This window comes from Dioscorea cayenensis, chromosome 7 (assembly GCF_009730915.1).
Source record: "Dioscorea cayenensis subsp. rotundata cultivar TDr96_F1 chromosome 7, TDr96_F1_v2_PseudoChromosome.rev07_lg8_w22 25.fasta, whole genome shotgun sequence".
NCBI lineage: Eukaryota > Viridiplantae > Streptophyta > Magnoliopsida > Dioscoreales > Dioscoreaceae > Dioscorea > Dioscorea cayenensis.
The window spans coordinates 23,787,359-23,810,250 of record NC_052477.1 but is presented as its reverse complement, the minus strand read 5'-3'; the positions used below and the strand labels follow the sequence as shown (position 1 = coordinate 23,810,250).

The window sequence follows — 22,892 nt, the reverse complement described above, 5'->3', positions numbered from 1 at the left end:
CTAATTTACGGTGTAAAGGTATCCATTTGTAGCTTGTAAATGAATTTTTAAATTCCATGAATAGGATGGGTGGGACACCATCAATCTCCCTGACTTCAAGAGCACTCGGCAAGAGAAATGATAGGGAAGATTTATTCTGGACAAAACTAGTGTTGGTTGAAAATGATTCAGTTCAACTAAGAAAATAATGGCCCTTGGTTGAGGGGAAGATTTATTTGCGACAAAACTTGTAATACTTGGCTTCCAACTTAGGTTGGTCTTAGGGTACCATAGTAATTAATGTTTTGTGATGATCTTTTGAAAGAGTGGGGGTGTTTTGGGAACTTTCTTTTTTTTATTTCTATAAATCCCCAATCTCTCAACCTAAACCCTATGTTCTTCAACTAATCCTCCCTTTCTCTTATAATTCCTCTTGGAGCCATCTTGGAGCATGGATCTTCATATCTTCCCTCTCCTTTCATTGTAGAATCAAGGTAAGATATTTATCTCATCTCCTTCATAATCAATCTTCTTGTTCTTAGCATCATTTTGCACCTTTTTCTCAACTTGCGCAATTCCTCATACTTTGATACTAGATCTTTTAGATTTTGGTGATTTATATGTTTGAGTTTGTGTATTTGATTAGATCTAAGGCTTTGGAATCAATTATGAAAAATTTTTTGTTGATAGATCTTGTATTTTAGATCTGGGGTATTATAGATTTGTCGAACCCTCCATTGATGCATTGACTAAAGATTTCTTGATTGGATTTAAGTTTTTCCTCATTAAATATAAAGAACACTTTTATTGAACTTTTTTGGATGGCAACCTCTTGTTTTCTTGTCCTATTTTCGCCTCCATAACTTGTTTTGATGCTCCCCAGATCCTTATGGGTACCAGGATGCCCGTATAAACATTTTTCAACCTTCCTCAAAGCTTACAACCATCCTTACGAACATAAGGATGATTATATGGCTTTCTATTGAGGTCTTATGACCATCCTTACTGGCATAAAGATACCTGTAAGGCCTTTTATTATGGGCTTCATGCTATCTGTACTATTATAACTGTAGCAGTGGACCGTTAATGTATAGTATTGTAGCACCATAAGAGCTTTTGGGATTTATTTGAGTTTTCAATTTTAGAGTTGTTCCAACCTCAACTGGAGCTAGGTTGAGTAGATCAAAGTTGATTTCAAGCCAAATTGAACCAATCCTTCATGTATTGCTTGCAGGACTAGAATATTACATATTTATCTTGCATGTGATGAGTGCATGAAATATATATTTTTCATAGTAGAAACACATACACTTAGCTTGTCTTTTAGCATAAATTTCTCTATTTTAGTGCTATTCTTGGTATTTTGTACTTGATGTACATGAAACCCTGCTTTGGGACAAAAAGAAGTTAAATTAAAGCATTTTTGAGAAGAATGAGTATAAAAGAGCAATTCCAGAGAAAAGAACAACCTCAGTAAGGGTGCGCAAAACTCTGGATAGAATATTCTAAAGAGCACAACCCTTTGCATAGTTCTGTTGCCTAAATCACAACCATGCGTCATGAAGCATTCCATGCCCATGTATATCTCTAGATGCCAGATTTTAGCATAAAATCAAGTCCAAGTTTCACCAGCAATCAACATGGGTACAACACACTTGAAGCATGGCCGTGTTCTAGCTCACCACATGCAGTTTAAAACCAAAAAAGTTAGGTTTTATAGGGGATTTCTTAGCCAAATCTCAGGAGTGCTGCTACGGTTCTGGCAAAGGTTGAAGATAGTCAATCATGGATGAGTTGACACCATTTCAGCCCATTGGCTACCAGATCGGAGGGCATTGTCTTCTCTAATGCAAAAATTTCTATCATCATTCACTTGAAGGGACGTTTGAGGGAGTTTTCTATTATGTTTTCAATATTTTCTGTAGTATTGGATTGTATTAGGATTCTCTACATTATGAGAAGCTAAACTTTCATTAGTGCCTCAGGCCATGAACCTTAAGAGTACTTGTCTTTGATTTCCTTCTATATTATGTTGCCTTTGAGTTTTCTTGTGAAATTCTTATGTTTTCTTCATGCTTGTAATTGCTAGTATAATATGTTGGAATTGTAAGGGTGCTTCTAATGCCAGTACTAATAACATAGTCTATGAGGTCATTCGCAGGCATAAACCTCATCTTTTTTGTCTTGTTGAATCAAGAGTGAACAATGACGATATTATGAGGTTATGTTGTAAATACAGAGGTTGGGATTGCACTGCTAACCTTGCAAAAGGTTTTTGGGGGTATTATCACCCTTTGGAAAATATCCTTACCAACTATTATTGTTTTTGTCATCTCCTATCATCCATCTTGTGATCTCTTCTGTCTCTCTACCATCTTGGGTTTTATCGATCATTTACAAAGGTCAAATCCTTGAGGATCACTGTCATCTCTAGCAGGAAGTAATAGGTATATCTCATGTTGATCTCCCCTGACTTGTCAGAGGTGATTTTAATGACATTACCCCTCCTGCTGCGCATAGGGGTGTACCATTTAATTATTATTCTTGTAAGTCTAATCTTCTTTTTTTTTCATTAATCGTCACTCATTGTTGGATATTGATTTTACTAGTCTATAGTATACATGGTGTAACAGTTAGGCGAGTTTGACTCATTGCTGGGCTCACCTTGATCATTGCTTGGCCAAGGATCTCTGGACTTCTAGTTTTGGTTTATATTTATATTCTCATCTTTTTAGAATTTCTTCTGACTATGCCCCTTTCTTGACTGTTGGTTTCTATCTTAAGTGTCATTGCATGCATTGTTAACCAAACCTTGAACTCTAATCCCCATTCCACTCCTTCGCGCTTTCTCTCATTTAGTAGCTCATTCTGGATCCCAACTCATCTCTTGAAGGTATTTTGGCAAGCATTATCTTGATAGGGAAATTCTGGAGATAGAATTAAAAATCAAAGCCCTAGAAAACAATGACATGCTTAATGGATCTCAAATCTATGATCCAACATCCATTAGAACCCTGTATAATATATATAATGCATTACTTCTTTAGAATTCTTTGAAATGGGCTCAACGAGGTGGAATGATGTGGGTCCATAACAGTGATTTGAACAGTAGTTTTTTCCATAATAGTGCCCATATTCAGGATCATTGATGCTCAAGGTAATGTCCATATTGATGGGCAAGCATTGAATATTGTTTTAAAGATTTTTACCCTAATCTATGGACATATGACAATCATTCTACGTTCAATGATCTTGTTCATGCTTTGCCTCCTAATCTCAATTGCATTTCTGGCTTTGATTGTGTTTCTTTTGTTAAACTTGTAACCAAATTTGAAGTGTATTGTACCTTATGCTTTTTCCCCTTCAGGAAAAGTCTACACCTAGATGGTTTGAACGTTGATTTTTATCACTTTTTTAGCATGATGTTAGTTCTCACTTATTTGAAGCTATTAACAATTCCTTTGGTAACTCAGTCCTTCCTAAATCTTGGGGAAATACCTATATGGCTTTGATTCCTAAACATGATAAGCCCAGGGTTGTGCCATATTATCGCCAGATTCTTTATGCAATGTTTGTTATAAGATCACCACTAAAATAATGCCCAATAGGCTTAGAGATATCCTCCTGAATTTGATTTGTAAAGAGCAATGTGGATTCATTGCTATTTGTAGCCTTCTAGATAACATTTTAGTTGTCCAGATGGTTTCCCACTCAATTGAGAATGATTTTGACTTTGATTGTGGTTCTTTTGTTAAACTTGTAACCAAATCTGAAGTGTATAGAACCTTATGCTTTTTTCTCTTCAGGAAAAGTCTAGGCATAGATGGTTTGAATGTTGATTTTTATCAAATTTTTTGGCATGATGTTGGTTCTCATTTATTTGAAGCTATTAACTATTTCTTTGGTAACTCAGTCCTTCCTAAATCTTGAGGAAATACCTGTATAGCTTTGATTCCTAAACATGATAAGCCAAGGGTTATGGCATATTATTGCCCAATTCTTTATGCAATTTTTATGACAAGATCATCACGAAAATAATGGCCAATAGGCTTAGAGGTATCCTCCTGAATTTGATTGGTAGAGAGCAATGTGGGTTTATTGCTGATTGTAGCCTCCTAGATAACATTTTGGTTGTCCAGATGATTGCCCACCTAATTGATAATGATTCTAATAAACCATCCGCCAACATGTTAATTAAAATTGATGTGGAAAAGGCTTATAATGCTCTTTACTGGAATACTGCTATCACCACTCTCTCTAAAATAGGTTTCCCAGCTATTTGGATTTCCTGTATTACGTCTTGTATGTCTTCAGCTAGATTATATTTGGTCCTCTCCCCTCCCCCGAATATGTTAACTAAAATTGATGTGGAAAGGGCTTATAATGCACTTTCTTGAAATACTGCTCTTGCCACTCTCTCTAAAATGGGTGGTCCAGCTATTGGATTTCGTGGGTTAAGTCTTGTATGTCTTCAACTAGATTATCTTTTTAATCAATGGGCAATCCTCTAGTTGGATTTTCTCAACCAGAGGTAGAGATGGCAATTTGTACCCTACCCGACGGGTATACCCGTACCCGTACCCGGTCAAAGAGGGTATTACCCTTTTTGACCGGGACTGCAGGGCTATAGATGAGTAATACCCGTTAATTTTTGAGCGAGTCTGGGTCGGGGTGAGGGTATGCCCCTACCCCACCTGCACCCTTACCCTTACCCGGTTGAAGAGGGTGCAGGGTGAAAACCCGATACCTGCCCTTTTACCCTCTCATATATATATATATATATAAAAATTTTTTTATTAAACTAAACATTTACTCACAATTTACTCAATATCTATTTTCATGGTGATTAATTTGAAAATAAAACTTCAAATTTTCTCTTAATATATTATTTTAAATTTTATTTAATTTCTATATTTATATTTGATAATATTATCAAAATTGAATTTTAGATATATATTAAGAATCATAATTAAATTAAAAAATAAGCAAATATAAAAAATAATGTTATAATAATTTATTCTATAAATTATAAGAACATCCTGAAAAATAAGATACTAATAAAAAATCAATTGGATATAACTTATGAGAATTACTTATAATGTTTTTTATATTCAAACTCTTCCTAGATATTTATAAAATTTGAAGCTATATAAAATATAAATAGTAGATATATGAAAAAATTTTAAACAAAAACCAAGATGGTTAAACATGAACAAAACAAAAGGTAGAGTTACCATTGAGTCCTAAATAGACATTATTTTTATGTGATTATATAATTTAAAATAAACAAATATATATCAACTTGTAATTTTGAATTTATGGACATGTGTTTAAAGATTATAATATAATGTATAATTAATTTATTTTTATTATTATTTAAATTTAATTCGATAATTTGAACAACGGGTAAGCGGGTACCCTGCGGGTATACCCGTACCCTGCGGGTAAGGGTAAAGGTATGATTTTTTTTTACCCTGAAGGGTACGGGTAAGGGTACGGGTATGGGGTAGGAGTTACGGGTACGGGTAAGGGTTTTGGCATACCCTACCCATTGCCATCCCTAACCAGAGGCATCATACTGGGGGACCCTCTTTCCCCTTATTTATTTATTATAACCTCTCATGATCTTACAACAAATCTTAATAAGCCTTGAACATGGGTCTGGTTTTAATGCCAATCTAACCCTCAATTTCGACCATCTCATGTATGAAGATGACTTGATCCTTGTTACTAGAGCTAATAGAAAACGTGCTAGGAACTGTAAACTTTGTCTTTCTATTTATGCCCACTTAACTGGTTAGTCATCTAATCCCAATTAATTTGCCATTTATTTTTCTAGCTGGTTCGCTAGCAGGTTGGCTAGTAGTATTACCAAGATTTTGAATTTTAAAAAAGTGGAGTTTCTCTTTACTTATTATGTGTGCTTATTGCCCCTAAAAGGCTTAGACTCTTTCATTTTCAACCCATGATCTCTGGGGTCTTTAGGAACATTGCTAATTGGAATCACAACTCTCTCTAAAAAGTTGGTAGACATATTTTGGTCAACATCTCTATTCTCTCAATCCCTTTGTATTAAATTAGCAAGGGATTTCTTCTGGGCTAAGAAAGGCAATAGTAGTGGCATTCATCTTGTTTGTTGAAATATTTCTACTCTTAGGTAGCGTTTGGTTGGATGTAATTCTAAATGCAGTGGATTTCTAGTTACAATGTAACTGAAAATACTTGGCTTTCAAAATACAGTGCAGTCAAATCTTGTGTTTGGTTAGATGTAACTGGAATTACTGTATTATAAGATTTTATGTTTGTTTGAAAGGATTTGTAAATCTGGAATTGGAAAACATGTGTATAAGTGTATGGATATGTCTGCGTATATGCATATATGCATAAATATACATATATGTATATGAGTACATGTATATATATATGTATATGTATATGTATATATTTGTGTATATATACATATATATATATTTTTATATATATGTATATATGTGTATTTATATATGTAAACATACTATATATAGGTATATCTAGGGAATGTATATACATACATGTATGTATATATAAATATATGTATGTATATGTATGTGCATACATATATGTGTATATATGTATATGTGTATGCATATATGTATAGATTTATATATATATATGTGTATGTATATGTATATGTATACATATACGTATATGTGTATATGTATAGATTTATGTATATATATATGTATGTATATGTATGTGTATATGTATATGTGTATATATGTATATGTATATGTATAAATTTCTGTATATATATATATATACATATGCATATATACTAGTTTTGAACTCCCGGGATTTGGTTTTACGGTCAAAATGACCGTAAACCAAAATCCCTCAATGATGGGATTTCAAAAGCACATGAAAAATGAAATACATCAAAACAAACAACGGATTTTAAAAAGGTAAGGGATTTGGAGTTACATGTAACTCCAAATCCCTTGAAACAAACACTACCTTAGTGAAGTTGAGAGGGCTTAGGTCTCAAGGATTTAAAAGTGGCCAGACTTGCGTTAATGACTAGGATTTTCTTAAACCTTTTCAATGCTGAGGAAGTCATTTGGGTTGATCTGATAAACTCTAAATATGGCCTCAACCTTGTTTGGGATCTTCAGCCTCCTGCAAAGTGTACCTATTTCTATAGATCTATATGTAGGACTTTGGCTGCCATTAGACTCCAATTATGGATCAATTCTATCAATTCCTATAGTACCTCTTTCTTAAATGATCCTTGGTGTTTTGAAACACCTTTGGCTTATAAACCCATGTTTCTTAACATGGATTATGATGTTTGGAATTTTCAAGTTGCTAACTTTGTGAGTAATGGTTCTTAGTACGCTTGAAATTAGAGTTAGTTTTCGGTACTTGCTTTAGCTTTTCCACTTTGAGTAGGGGTTCTATTGATTCAGAATCAACTAATGATTGGGTCTAGTTCTCCATGTCAAACAATAATAGCATCTCTTCTATGGTTTAGAATTTTTTAAATCATAGAAACATGGAATCCTTTGATTGGCAAGGTTGGCACAAGCTGTGGTAGCTCTAGGTGTCCCCTAGAGTTAAATTATTCTCTTGGTTAATCCTTTGTAGGAAAGTCCAAACTTATGACTTCCATCACCTAATCAATTTGGGTCCCTCCACTATCTGTCTTTTTTGTGGTTTGCATTGGGAGACCGTTGAACATCTCTTCCATGTTTGTCCTAAAGTTCAAGGGGTTTGGCTTTTCTTGAAAGGTATTTGTCCTAAAGTTTATAGTATTTGTTATCTTAGCAACTTTCTGGTTAGTTTGGAAAGCTAGATGTGATCTTGTATTCAGGGTTGTACAACCAGATTTTAGCCGACTTGCAAATCGTGCCATTGATTATGTTAAGGAGCATTGAACAGGGTTCACTAACAAAATAGGGAAGTTTCTTGTCAATCTTACTAACTCTTTTTCTCCTAAACTCGTTCTATTTACATGTGCATCTTGCTCATTTATGTAGTTAGCATGTGGTTTAGGATTATTTTTTTAACTACCGATTAGAAAATTTACTTTGCAGGTTGCTGCAAATCTAAATGGAATCCAGTTTTCAAGCTGAAGAAAATGCTCTTGAGATTTGAAGTTGGCCATATATTTCCAGACTGTGCAAAGTTATTGGAATTGCTACAGAATGATGTGGAACCATGTAATTGACTTATCAACCTAGAATCTCATAACATTCAAAAACTTTTGATGACCGTTTCAAATGCGGTTGTAGAGATTATCCCAAGAGGTTGGAACATTTTAGTGGATTGTATAGTTGTCCTAGGTCATCACTCTCCTAAACTTCCCCTTTTTCATCAAGTTTGGGATCTCCCCAATTGGTTGATGAAGTGTTGCAACTCGTCAAGATTCTATTTTGATTAATTTCTGCTCTCTAGTTCCTAATATACTATGTAGCTCTCTTAACAGAATGGAGAAAAAGGAAAAAGAAGAAAAAGGTCTATAAGTTTTGCATGTAATTTTGTTGCCATGTACATGTTTGTTCTTCGAATAAATAGACCATTTAGTTACTTGTAGCTATTTTGGTATAACTATTTATTGTGTGAAAAGTAGTTTTGACTTAATCAAAATGGAATGCACTTATATAAAACCTTATAATTTTTTAATTATTAAGAGATTATCTTTCAACAAACTAATTAAAAAAAATCAACGAAACATCCTTAAAATGAAGAAGGATAAGATATTAGCCCAATTCAACTGCAATCAAGCTAGATTAAACTCAATCCCAATCTGGTTAATTAGGTGAGATTAACTAGCCTCAGTTGTGTGTGTCTAATTATCCAACTAAATCTAGATCATCAAGGTGATCCAATCAAGCATGATTTGACCCAATCAAGTTGGATTAAACTTCTTAATGGCTAATTCGATTGGGCAAATCCAACCCATCTACATCCTGGGCCTAAGTCTGACACATTGGGAGACCAAATTTCATCTTCAACTGTTGATGCTCTACCTACCTCTTTTTGTGATATTACTCATCCACTAGGTTTTAAGGGTGTCTTACTTGGATATAAGTAGCACTTTCCCTAGGCGTCTTGTCTTTTGAGCAATTTAGCTAAGATTGACTCATATTTTAACTGTTTCTCAGACATCTCAGGTCCAATAGATCTAGATGAAGTAGGAAGACAAATAATTGAGAAGATCTCAGCAGAGGATCTCCCTGGAAGAGAGGCTAGCCTACCTTATGATAACTAGGAAGGAACTCTAGTAGTCTTTTTCATGATGGTGACATCTCAGATGACTTAGAGTTAAACTTTGCTAAAAAGATTTGTCATTTCTTGTAGGAATCATAGTAAAAAAATGCCAACAACTATTTAGTATATTGTCACTAGGTCCCTTTCCAAAAGTGTTCATCCTACTGAGGAGGCGGGTTCAAATCCAACTCGGCTCCTTGTCTGTGGTTGCCCTTGTTATGTTGATTGCCCGCATTTGTTAAAAAAAAAAAAAAATCCAGCATATATGGGTTGAATGCCTTTTTTAGTTCCTCTCCGCTAGTTAAGAATACTACAAAGCCCTCTCGTAGAAGTGAGCATCAAAAAAGGCCCTCCAAATGGAATGTGGAAGTATGGTATCTATCTCATCCACCCCGCTTTTCAATGAACAAAGAATCTTCTGTTCAATCCCAGAAGGCACTTCTACCGATCCACTCTTAATTTTTACTTGTTCTAATATTCAACTAAATAAATACAATATTGTATGTGACATAGACCTCGATGACACATTTAACCATAAAAGTGATTTTCTTTTTGAGGGTTCACTAAGTATAGACTAAGTGAGTCATCCTCTATGGAGACACAATGGAGGCCTCCTAATATCTTAGTGCTCTTTTTGCTTAAATGTCATCTCTCGGAATGTCAGAGGACTAGGCAAGCTATCTAAACAGTATCTAGTTAGGGATTTCATAGACTTCCAACATGCAAATATCTGTTGTATCTAGGAATCCAAATTGATTAATGGTAAGCAATTAACTTGTACGGCCATAAGGGATGCTCAATTAGACTATATAAGGCATAAGCCCTTCTAAAGCTTTTCAGGGAGAATGATCATTGGGTGGAACAACTCCTTACTCAAATAAAGCTTAATCTACTCATGTCATTTCCATTTGACTATGGAATTCACTAAGATCTACAGTACAATGGCAGATGGCTTTACACCTTGCTCTACGGTCTAAAATCCAGACATCTAAAATCAAAGTTCTAGGGTGAGATTCGAGTTAGAAACAAGGGTAGAATTCTTCCTTGGGTGATTTGTGGAGACTTTAGTTCCATGTTTTCAACTTAGGACAAGAATAGTGGCACCAAAAGTTTGTATGATATTCATAACACTCAAAACCTCATTAATGACTTGAATCTTGTTAAACCAATGGTCTATAGTCTTAGTTGCACTTAGACTAACAGATAGTACATTTTGGATAAGTTAGATAGATTTATGAAGGTTTATTAATCTTACCTTCCAAGATTCAGTTTTAGTAATACTCCAATTTGCTTAGTCTTGTTTAATCACTTTTCAAGACCTTGTTCTTTCAAAATTGAAATTGCATGGTGCCCAGTTGGGCCTTAGTGAGCTAATTCAAGAATGGTGGAATAACTTTCCTTTCTAGGGTTGTGGAAAGGTTGCGGTACTAGTCTACTAGATCTAGTTTAAGTTCTATTAAACTTTTGAAATTATCTATCCTACACAAATTAGAGAGTTTAGACATAACTAGGAAATCTCACAATCTCACTCCTGAGGAGTAAGCATAGGAATCAAATTTGAGCTTAGCTTCTAGCTTTGTTTTGCATTAGGAAGAATTATATTGGAGACAACATTCATGTTTGACATGCGTTGAGAAATGGATTTGACAACGCCCCTTGCGTATGTCCCGTAAGTGCACGGGTTTGTCGAAGTAATAAAATCCCAAATGAGTGGGGTATCGTATCCACAGGGAGTAGGGAATAAAAACACTTAAATTATTTGTTAACTAAGTGAAAGATGAATAGTGATATGTGTGAAAAGATGCGAAATAACAAAAGTAAAAGAACAAGAAAGAGAGCACAAGTAAAGGAGAAGGTAAGGCAATCGATATAAATGGGATACCAGGATATTGTTCCGCCTAGGACAATCGTTTCAAGTGCAAGAACCCTCTATTATACTTTCTAACTGATGCAATAATGAGTCGTGGAGATCCTTAAATACATGGTCCCAAATCTAAGGTCAACCATGCCTAACTCTATACATGTCCCGGAGGAGAAATTGAATAACCTCTTAACCTCGCACTCATATAGAATTGCAATGAGTTCTAGGGATTCCAAGTGATATATCCTCTTCCTAGATGCAGACCTAACCCTTTGGTCCATGTGGAAGGTCCCTAGCCACAATTAAGCCCTAGATGCTAAAATCACTTCAACGCTTCACTCCGTTGCACCCGCAACTATCCCCAGTGGAAGGTCATCCTTTAGCCCATTCACTCTACTATGACCGTAAAGAACTTGAGGAAATGGAGGTAGAATAAATCACACCGGAGGAGAAAGGGGACGCTCCGCTACCTCTCGATTCACCCTCTCAACCCTTTCCAATCTAGCTTTGTCTAACTTTCGTGGTATATCACTCACTCACAAGGGTTACCAACAAGAACTCTCAACCCTAGTGTCACTCTAAGGGAGTATTTAAACAATCAAGCATTCAAGATTGGAACTCAAATAAAACATCAATTAATTGAAAGCATAATAAAGAGGTTCAATGAAATGAATACATCCTAGAATTCCCAAATACCCAAGTACCCACTAGGGGGTTTAGCTCTCCATGGAGTTAATTACAATCAATGAAATCAAGTGTAAAAGAAAAGAATCCACAGAAAACCCCCTCGATAGTCGTGGCGATGGTCTTGTAGAGAGTCCTCTACTCGTCCAAAGGTCCCTTTGTCTGGCCTAGAATACACCATGCTGGATCGGTGCCGACGAAAGCTCTCCCACTAACTTTCTTCCAAATGGAGCGCGATATCGGAGCCGTAGAACCTCTCCAAATGCCTAGCCCATACCTCTCCAAACCCTAGCCGCTATCCTCTCTCAAGTTAGGGAAAAGATGGAGAAAAGAATCCTGAAATCGGGGCTAAAATCGGCCTTAAATAGGGTTGCAATCGGGAATCCACACGCCCATGTAGGTGCCCATGTGGATTTTTCACATGGGCGTGTGGAATTTTCACACGCCAGTGTGGATTCTCTGTTTTCATCCTTCTTCGGCCCACTGTGAACAGTACCTGCTGTAATATTTTGCTACAGTGCTCTGCTACAGTACCGGCCCGAAACACTCCCGAATCTATGGTTTCATCGAGGTAACATAAACGGGCACACGTTTACGTCGTAGATCGCTTTGCTTCTTCAATAACGGACATGTTGGTGGAGATCTTGCTATACATACACAAGCCGGAATACTTGAATGTGACTGCCCTTGTGCCCCTCCAAATTGTTGTGCTAACTTGAATACGAGGAGGTTGGCACACATTCCCGCATTTCAAACCCGACTTATGTCTTCGCGTTTGACCCTTCTCAAGATTTCCTCCAAATGGTGCATTTACGATCCACATTGGCTTCTTTCTCTAATACTCGGTCTCACAACCCTATCTGCATGAAAGTAACATAAATACACACATATTAGCGTTAAACCCCGATAAAAGTAATGCTTATCATAAGGAAAGAACACTTCGTATTCTTATCACACAAGCACTTATCAGGATTTAAATACTAAATTTTTTTATGCTGTCGCCAGCAGCAAATATAACAGAAATCTCATTCCTTCCATCCAATATGAAAATGCTAAAATTGAAATTCTCAAGGAAATTAGGAAGGTCTCCACCTCCCTCTTGTGTGTGCAATTTGGCAATAAACATTATTCAAATTTCAAATTTTACTTATCAAAGTTGACTTCGCCAAAGCATTCAATATAGTAGACTGGGATTTTCTTTCTAATCTTCTGGCGGTGCGGGGATTTGGAGTCCAATGTGTGGGGTAGATTAAGATTATTTTAATACCTCTAAAGCTTCCATTCTCATTAATGACTCCACGAGCATGTATGTTAGTTTCCAACATGTCCTAAGACAGGAAGACCATCTCTCCCCTCTGTTGTTCATACTAGTTATAGACATTCTTACTGCAAGTGTTCTGGACATATGAGGCATCAATGTCCTAAGCTTTAGCAATAGCATGAGCAACAGTCTCGCCCTCTATATTCTTCTTCTGTTATCTCTCCATCTTCCCATGATGCTTCAGTCTTAGCTCCTGATTTTTCAGTTGATCTACTCTCTCAAGATGCTCAGCTTACCGAGAAGATACATGTTATGCAGCATGCTATGTAGTCCAGTACTCCCTCGGTTATGTCTACTGTCTCTGGTATGTCTTCCTCCTCCTAGATTTTATACTCTAGTGCCACTCATTATACGACTGCGGATGCCTCTAGCCTAGTTTCTATATCTACCCCTCCCCACTTTCTAGCATTCGCACTGTTGATGGAAGCCTTCACCCTATCACACAGTGCGGTTGTATTCAGTCCACTTCATTTAACATTCCCGATTACTATTATGTTCCTAGCTTAGCTCTCAACCTTATAATTAGTCAACTTACTGATCATGGTCTTACAGTAACATTTTCATGTTTTATTTGTTCTGTGCAGGATAATCTTACAGGTAAAAGGATTGGAACCGGGCGCAGAGTTGGTGGACTTTATCATTAAGACCATCATCATCTTCCAACTCTTCATTCTTCTGCCATTATTGAATCTATGTGTTCTCTCGATCGTTATCATAATTATCTTGGTCACTGATCTAGTGCTCGCGTGAAACTCTTAACTATTTCAGGCAGTCTTGGTTCTGTTCCTACTACTTTTTTACCTCCATGTATAGGTTGTAAGCAAGCTAAGCATACATTTCTTCCCTTCTCCTCCCGTGAATCTCTTTCAGAATCTTCTTTTGACCTTATTCACTAGGATGTTTGGGGCCCAACCCCACTCTCATCTCTTGGTGGTTTCTTCTACTATATCAGCTTTATTGATGATTTCTCCCGTTATACCTGGCTTTACCTGCTGCGTTCCCGATCTGAGATTTTTGCCATTTATTCTCAATTTGCATAAGTGATATATACTTAGTTCGGTAAACGCATTAAGGTTTTTTGCTCGATCTGATGGGGCATGTGAGTATCTCTCTACATGTTTTCGAGAGTTACTCTCTACTCATGGCACTCTGGCTCAGCAATCATGTCCTCACACACCTACTCAAAATAGTGTTGCTATGCGTAAGCATCATCACATCTTGGAAACTACTTTACCCTTCTATTTTCTTCTACTGCCCCTCAAATTTTTTTGGGATGAGGTTATTCTTACCTCAATCTATCAAATCAATAGAACTTCTTCCCCCATTTTTCTGGTGTCACTTCCTCTGATGGTTACCTTTGCACTTTTGGTTGCACTTGTTTTGTCCATTTGCCTAATGTTGAGTGAACCAAACTCTCTCCTCATTCCAACATGTGCATTTTTCTCGACTATAGGTCTGAACACAAGGGCTATCACTGCTATGATCATCTATCTCACTGTCTTCATATTTCCCGTCACGTAGCCTTTCTTGAATGCACACCTTACTTTTCTTCATCTTCTCTGAATCTTTCTTTTCTTCAGTCTTCCTCTAGTACACCATCATTACCAGTTTTGTGCCTCATCCGCCAGTCTCAACTGATACTTCTTCTATTCCTCTATCCTCGGGTGCATTGATGGTTCTAGTGATTCGCCTCCTCACCCCGCCAGCTCACCCTCTCCTAAAGATGCTCCTAATGGATCCCGTTGTTACCCAGACAGCATTCATCGTCCTCCTACCCAGTATGCACTTTCACTCCAATTTTGAGCCGCAGTCTTGTCATGAGTTATCCCATTGCAACAGGTTATGACAAAGGAACTCGATGCCCTTCAGCGTATCTATATATGGGAGCTTGTTCCATTTCCTTTTGATGTTATTCCTATCAGCTGTCGGTGGGTCTATCGGGGCAAGACCCAAGCTGATGGTAGCATTGAGTGCCACAAGACGCATCTTGTTACTCGTGGTTTTACTCAAGAATATAGCATTGACTATGAGGAGACATTTGCTCCTGTAGCCAAGTTGACTACTGTTCGTCTTTTTTTTGCTATTGCATCCGCTTGTCACTAGACACTTCATCAGTTGGATGTGATCAATGCCTTCTTACATAGGGATCTTTCTGAGGATGTTTATATAACTCCTCCTGGTTTTTCTCATCCTCCTTAGCATGTCTGTCATGTTTGTCGGGCTATTTATGGGCTCAAACAAGCTCCTGCTCCTGGTTTGAGCATTTTTATAGTGCAGTTCTTGCTCTTGGTTTCACCGAGAGCTCTTATGATTATTCTCTTTTCACTCGGTAGGCTCCTCGAGGCCTCACTATTCTTCTTCTTTATGTTGACAATATGGTTATTTCTGGTGATGATACTAATACTATTCTTTGTCTGAAACAATGATTACACACCAAGTTTCAGATGAAAGACCTTGGACCTCTTCCATACTTTTTGGTCTTAAGGTCTCTTATTCTCTTCGAGGTTACTTGTTATCTCAACAAAAGTACATTTCTGATATTTTTCGACAAGATGGTGTCACTGATCTCGGTACTGCCTCTACTCCTATTGAGTTGCATCATCATCTCTCCTTTTTTGATGGTGAGTTAATGACTAATCCTAGCCACTATCGAGCACTTATGGGTGCTCTTTTTTATCTAACCATCACTCAGCTTGATATTGCATATGCTGGTCACGTTCTTAGCCAGTTTGTTAGTGCTCCTCGATTTACTCATTATGTTGCACTTCTACGAGTTCTTCATTTCCTCCATGGCACTATCACTCAATCTCTACCTTTTTTTGCCATGTCCTCGATTGAGTTGCATGCATACTGTGACATTGATTGGGCAGGCGATGCTACTGATCGGAGATCTACTACTACTTTCTGCATTTTTCTTGGAGATCCACTTATCTCCTAGAAAAGCAAGAAACAATCCAATGTTGCTCTTTCCACTACTGACGCTGAGTATGGTGCTATATGTCATCCACTGCTATGGAAGTTCCTTGGTTGCGCCAGATTTTGATGGACTTTGGTGTCTCCACATTTGCCCCACTCCTATCTTTTGTGATAACCAGAGTACCATCAAAATTGGTGTCAATCCTGTGTTTCATGAGTTTATGAAGCATCTTGAGGTCTCTCTTCACTTTGTTCATCATCATTATCTTGCTTGCAGTATTCTTCTTCCGTATGTTACCTCTTCAAAGCAGCTTGCTGATTTTTTCACTAAGGCACATACTGTAGCTCGATTTCAGTTTTTAGTTGACAAACTCTCAGTTTACGACCCACCGTGAGTTTGAGGGGCGTGTTAGAGTAATATTCCTTTATGTATAATGTATATGTATATATGATGCAGGGCATATTGAGGAGCAAGCCAGTGTCTTTCTGGACAAATGGGACATGGCCTAACAAGGGTATTTTGATAATTTTTCAAGCGGTGGATTTTTGGTTTTAAGGGTCTCACTTGAAGGAAAAGGGGTCAACGAGCACAAGTCATTAGCTTTGCTTATGTGTCATGGCAGTTTTTGGCCGAATTCCATCATCTTGGCCTCGAAAACAGTAATTTTGTCATTTTAGAAAAGATTTGATTTCATTATATATTAAGCTAGAAATCTCTGATTTGTAAACCTTTTGTGGCAATAGTCTTTATTTTGTTAAATCTTTTATTTCTTGCTGATATTTGAGAATTTACCATTTTTGATAAATTTTCAAATTATCTCCTTTCTTATTACTATTTTCGCCTATTTATTGTAAGCTTACGGGCAAGAGAAAATCAGTTTTGTGATCATCATTTTCTTGAGTAATAATATTTTACTCTTTCCCAATCCTGGTTATCGTTGATCAACAGGTGTTGGAAGGCTTGTTATCAGGTATTCGTGCTCGAATCAACGATCTCAAGTATACCACTGCATCAGTTTGGTACCAGAGCCGAATCGATCATATCACCACGAGGATGAGGTGCGGGTCGCCCTACGCAAAAGATAGAGGAGATCTATGACCGTGAGGACGATGCTAGATTTGAGCAGCGAGTTGGCGGTCTCTTAGACCGTCTGGTGGAGTGCATGATGGAGGAGCTGACTGAACGGATTACCCAAATGATGGGTAGCATCAATCAAGGGCATGCCACCGAAAGTGGAAGCGAAGGCAGCATTGAGGAAGACAATGGTTACTTTGCTGACATTGCCCTAGTAGGGTGACAAGGAGGGCAAGATCGTGGGGGTGACAATCGACACTACCGCGATGAAGATAGGCGTTGGGAATCTGGCATACGGGTCGATATTCCAGAATTCCATGGTGGACTACAAGCTGAGGAGTTCCTTGACTGGCTGACCACTGTCGAGGAGATCTTGGAGTTCAAAGGGGTCCTCGATGATAGAAGGGTGGCGCTAGTGGCGACGCGGCTGCATGGTCGTGCAACCGGTTGGTGGCAACAACTGAAGCTCAACCGTAGAAGGTTGGGGAAGGACAAGATCAACTCTTGGGAGAAGATGAAGAAACACATGCGCTCCAATTTCTTACTCCACAATTGCCAGCACATGATTTTCAGTCGTTTGCATAGTCTACGCCAAGGAACTCACGCCGTGGAGGAGTACACCACGGAGGTCTATTAGTTGCTGGCTCGGAACAAAGTTCAAGAATCAACAGATCAGTTGATGACAAGGTACATTGGTGGCTTGGAGACCCAGATCCAGGAGACTGTCAACCTGTTTGACCCAGTCTCCATCTCGGTGGCCAATCAACAAGCTTTGATTATTGAGCGGCAACAGCGGCGTTTAGTCCCATTAAGTTTTGGGGAGACACCTAGAGGAGGCCGTTCAATTCCCTCTACTACGGGTGGGCCGGCCCGAAGGGGAGTTACTTTTGAGCGTTCCACGGGAACTAGCATGACTAGAGGAACTAATAACACCATTCAGTGTTTCAGTTGTGGAGAAAAGGAGCATCACCAAGCGGATTATAGGAAGGCAGGGAAGAGAGTTATGCTTGCCGAGGAAGAAGAGGATACGGGAGACATTCTTCCGCCTGTATTTGACGAAGATGTCCTTAATGAGGAGATTGTTGAGGGTGACGTTGGTACAGCATTGGTCGTACGAAGGTCCTGCTTGACACCCAAGGCTATTGAAGACGATTGGGGACGATCTAACATCCTCTAGTCCACCTGTACTATCCTTGGGAAGGTATGCAAGTTTGTGATTGATGCAAGTAGTTGTGCAATTGAAGAGGCAATCCCAAAGATTGTGAAGCCAATTGTAGCTGAATTCAAAGACGTATGTCCTGAAGAGCTACTGGATAAGCTACCACCATTAAATGATGTTCAGCATCAGATTAGTGTGGGCCTTCTAAATCAAGGGTGAATTCGAGGGCGAATTCTGTTCAACCATGGGAGAATGATGCGGGTGTATTGAGGAGCAAGCCAGTGTCTTTCTGGACAAATGGGACATGGCCTAACAAGGGTATTCTGCTAATTTTTGAAGCGATGGATTTTTGGTTTTTAAGGGTCTCACTTAAAGGAAAACTGGTCAACGAGCACAAGTTACTAGCTTTGCTTATGTGTCATGGCAGTTTTTGGCCGAATTCCATCATCTTGGCCTCGAAAACAGCAATTTTGCCATTTTAGGAAAGATTTGATTTCATTATATATCAGGCTAGAAATCTTTGATTTGTAAACCTTTTGTGGCAATAGTCTTTATTTTGTTAAACCTTTTATTTTTTGTTGATATTTGAGAATTTACCATTTTTGGTAAATTTTCAAATTATCTCCTTTCTTATTACTATTTTTGCTTATTTATTGTAAGCCTACGGGCAAGAGAAAATTAATTTTGTGATCATCATTTTCTTGAGTAATAAGATTTTACTCTTTTCCAAACCTGGTTATCGTTGATCAACAAGTGTTGGAAGACTCGTTATCGGGTATTCGTGCGTGAATCAACGGTCTCAAGTATACCGTTGTATCAATATATATCTTATATCTCTCTGTTTATACATATTCTTATATACTCTTATATCTATTTATTGGGCTATTACCCTAATGAATGACAGCTTTCTTTTCTCACATTTCCTTATAATTATTATCTTGATTTTTTCATCTAGTTGACCAGGATGCACCTTGATCTTAAAAAAACGAACGGATTCTCTTGTCAACATTTACCATGCATATTGTACAATACTATTGATACGTCTTGATTAATTGGCTACTAAACACTATTCAATTATTAATATATAAATGATTGAGGACCATGTTGAATAATGTCATATCCATGCAGACTTCATTAAAAGTTATCGGAATATTGATGCCAATGCTCACCATTTCTTCCGTTTACACATAAAAGTGCCTATGGGTTAATGATGTCCCAAGCGATAGTTTGGCTTTAAAAAAAAAAATGTGGCGCTACCTATATACCGAACCGGAGAAGACATTGAACTAATCAACGTGTTGGGTCATCTATCGGCTCAAAGTTAATTGCATTGGATCAGTTTAAATATTTTAAATAATTTAATTTAATATAGTATTTTTATGTATCTAAAAAGGGTTTACTAAGAGACTGGCGGTTCAATTACTGGTTCAATGGTTTAACCATTGATTCAACCATTGGTTCAATCATCTTTTCACTTAAAAATTAAAATCACTAGTTCACACTGGTTTTTACTAGGTTCAATTTATAATTTAGTCCAATTAGAGAACCAGATTGCTTCTAGAACCAATTTAATTAGTCTGGTAACGGTTTTGATAATATTGACTAGGTCATAAACATACTGAAACACCAAATATTAATTAAACTTTTATTATTTTATATATTTATATAACTTTTTTGTATATTTGAAGATTTACAAGAATTATTATCGAAATGGTCCGGTCCTGTTCGTCCTTATTTTGTTGTTTTGTTTTAAAAATTATTTTATTTTAATAAATGGAGATTTATTTATTTTATATAAATTTTTTTTTTGTATATTTCCAATCAAACTCAATTATTTTGTTTGCCTTCACATTCATCAAATCTCTTTTCAACTTTTATCCTACAAATTAGAACAAAAATCTACAAGTAATTAATAACAGGTGGGCACTTGGCACAGGGAGGATAGAATGAGGTTGGTGAGTTCCCAGATTGTACATTTTCAATGCCTTCTTTCTTTGTTGTTCCCCTCAAAAGGGTCAGCGAAACATTTAAAATCAACACTCCATTAATGAAATCTTTCGTCTAGCTTCCCCTGAAAGTTATACACATATACATCTGCCCCCGATGAATAGTGTTCATGTCACCAATTCATTAATCTATATATATATATATATATATATAAACATATATAGCTAACAAGCTTCCGCAAAGAGTAAACAAAGCCATGGATATAAACCTTATCCTTATACTTAGCTCTATCTTCTTGCTTGTTTGCTTCTTCTTGATTAACCGTGGCTCCAATCTCCGGCTGCCACCAGGGCCAAGAGGTTACCCGTTGCTCGGCGCGCTCCCGTTGATCGGGCCAGCCCCACACGTAGGGCTCGCCAAACTAGCCAAACGTTATGGCCCGATCATGTACTTGAAGATGGGTACATGCAGCGTTATGGTAGCCTCAACCCCCTCGTCCGCGCGGGCGTTCCTCACAGCCTTCGACGCCCAGTACGCAAACAGACCAAACAATGTCATCAGCGGCAAAGACATCACCTACAACGGCAACAACATGGTGTTCGCTAACTACACGCCGAGGTATAAGCTCCTGCGCAAGCTCAGCACACTTCACATGCTCAGTAACAAGGCGCTCACTGACTGGGCGCCTGTGCGATGCTCTGAGGTCTCGCACATGGTGCGCACCATGCTTGAGTCCAGCTCAAGGAACGAACTCGTTGTCGTGCCGGAAACACTCATCTGTGCTACGGCTAACATTATTGGGCAGGTAATGTTGAGCAGGAGGGTGTTCGATCTCTCTGGTTCAGACTTGAGTGAGTTTAAGGTTGCTTTGAAGGATTTGATGACTGGTGGAGGGTTGTTCAACGTTGGGGATTTCGTGCCGTCGATTGCGTGGATGGACTTGCAGGGAATACAGGCCAAGATGAAGAGGGTGCATGAGAGGTTGGACGAGATGATCAAAAGGTTGTTGGACGAGCACAAGGCAACCGCTGCCGAGAGACAGTGCTCGCCGGATTTCATTGATCTTGTCATGGCTAGCAAGCTCCGAGACGACGATGGAGAGAAGTTGTCTGATGTCAACATCAGGGCTCTCATCTCGGTATGACACTATTCTTTTCATGCCATGCAATTAAGCTTCTCATTGGTTATAATTTTAGAGGTAGATTACGGAAATAAGTACAATTATTGAACTTTAATATATAAATATATATGACTTATTGTCAAAGGTTGACTTGGATGTCTTTCTTGGATTATATAAGATTATCTCTTCCTTGTCTTCTCATTCACTTCGAATGAGTCGATAGTTAAAAAGGTTATTAATTTGGTTGATCGTAAATTTATAGGATATAATAATTTCTCTTGCTTAACATAATCTAGCATATATATTATTATCATCTTTAATGTTAAAACTAATATTACTGATGACATGCATGATAGGACATGTTCACGGCCGGAAGTGATACCTCATCAGTTATTGTTGAATGGGCAATCAGTGAGATGTTAAAGAACCCGATCATTCTCAAACGCTTGCAATCAGAGTTGGACACCATCATTGGCCGAGAACGCATGCTTGAAGAATCTGACATACTGAACCTACCTTATCTCCAAGCTGTTTGCAAAGAAGCACTTAGGTTACACCCATCCACACCCTTAGTCTCCCTCATTTCTCTGCCCAACCATGTGAAGTCAATGGATATCATATTCCTGCTAATACTCGTCTTCTTATTAATGTTTGGGCCATTGGTCGGGACCAGACACATGGGAGTTCCCACTAGAATTCTATCCCGAGGAGGTTTTCTTCCAGGTGGGAAAGCTACTAACATAGAGCCACATGGTACTGATTTTGAACTGATACCTTTTGGAGCTGGAAGAAGAATATGTGCAGGAAAGCAAGCTGGTATAATATTCGTGCAATACTTCCTAGGTGTTCTTATGCATGCGTTTGATTGGCAACTACCCGCAGGGGAGACGATTGATATGAAGGAATCCTTTGGATTGGTGGTACCCAAGGCTGTGCCTTTGAAGGCTATGGTGTCACCTCGCTTGGCTCCCTCTGCTTATATATGAAATTAAGGTTTGGTAGCAAGAAAACCAAATATACGTGGTTGTAATAAATAAATGTCTACCGTGCTTATAATCATATATGGTTCCATATGTAAAGTTAAATATTGATGTCTTTGAATGTATCACATATTAATATATATATATATATATATATTTAAAAAGATTGATAAACCACTTCAATTAAACGAAACAGAAAGAGGAAACAGAACTACAGGTCTCCCATTATCGACACACACCGCCATAGGGGAACAAAACATGAAACAACAAAAAAGCCACAAGGAGGGGCACAACAACAAAAGACACCACGAAACAGACCACCACTAAGCCGCCAAAACAATATATTTTATTTTGTTTTATTTAAAAAAATAAATGTCATTTACTAAAATAAAATAGAGTTGAATATGAGAATAATGAGAGAGAATAAAAATTAAAAAAAAAATATATGCAAGGGTAGGCAATCTCCTAAGTTACATATATTTGATTATTTCTTATTAGATAAGCTATGGTAAATCCAATCCTTATTTGATTGAGCCCAAGAGCTAATTATAAAGCCACAACAGAAATTAAGACATATTCCCTGTTATCTACTTGAAAATCC

At 37.7% G+C, this 22,892-nt stretch overlaps 1 protein-coding gene and 1 long non-coding RNA gene across 2 annotated transcripts; both read left to right on the top strand.

Moving 5' to 3' along the window:
* The first annotated feature begins 361 nt into the window (after positions 1–361).
* Positions 362–8,445, top strand: LOC120265609. Its single transcript, XR_005537697.1, has 2 exons — positions 362–473; positions 8,052–8,445. It is a non-coding gene; the product is annotated as an uncharacterized LOC120265609 (long non-coding RNA).
* An 11,989-nt stretch (positions 8,446–20,434) lies between these two features.
* On the top strand, positions 20,435–22,390 carry LOC120265608 (flavonoid 3',5'-hydroxylase 1-like). Its single transcript, XM_039273554.1, is given in 5 exon segments — positions 20,435–21,329; positions 21,668–21,881; positions 21,884–21,976; positions 21,979–22,022; positions 22,025–22,390. Coding segments are annotated over 5 exon segments (1,506 nt in total). The 5' UTR covers positions 20,435–20,447; the 3' UTR covers positions 22,298–22,390.
* Positions 22,391–22,892: the final 502 nt, after the last annotated feature.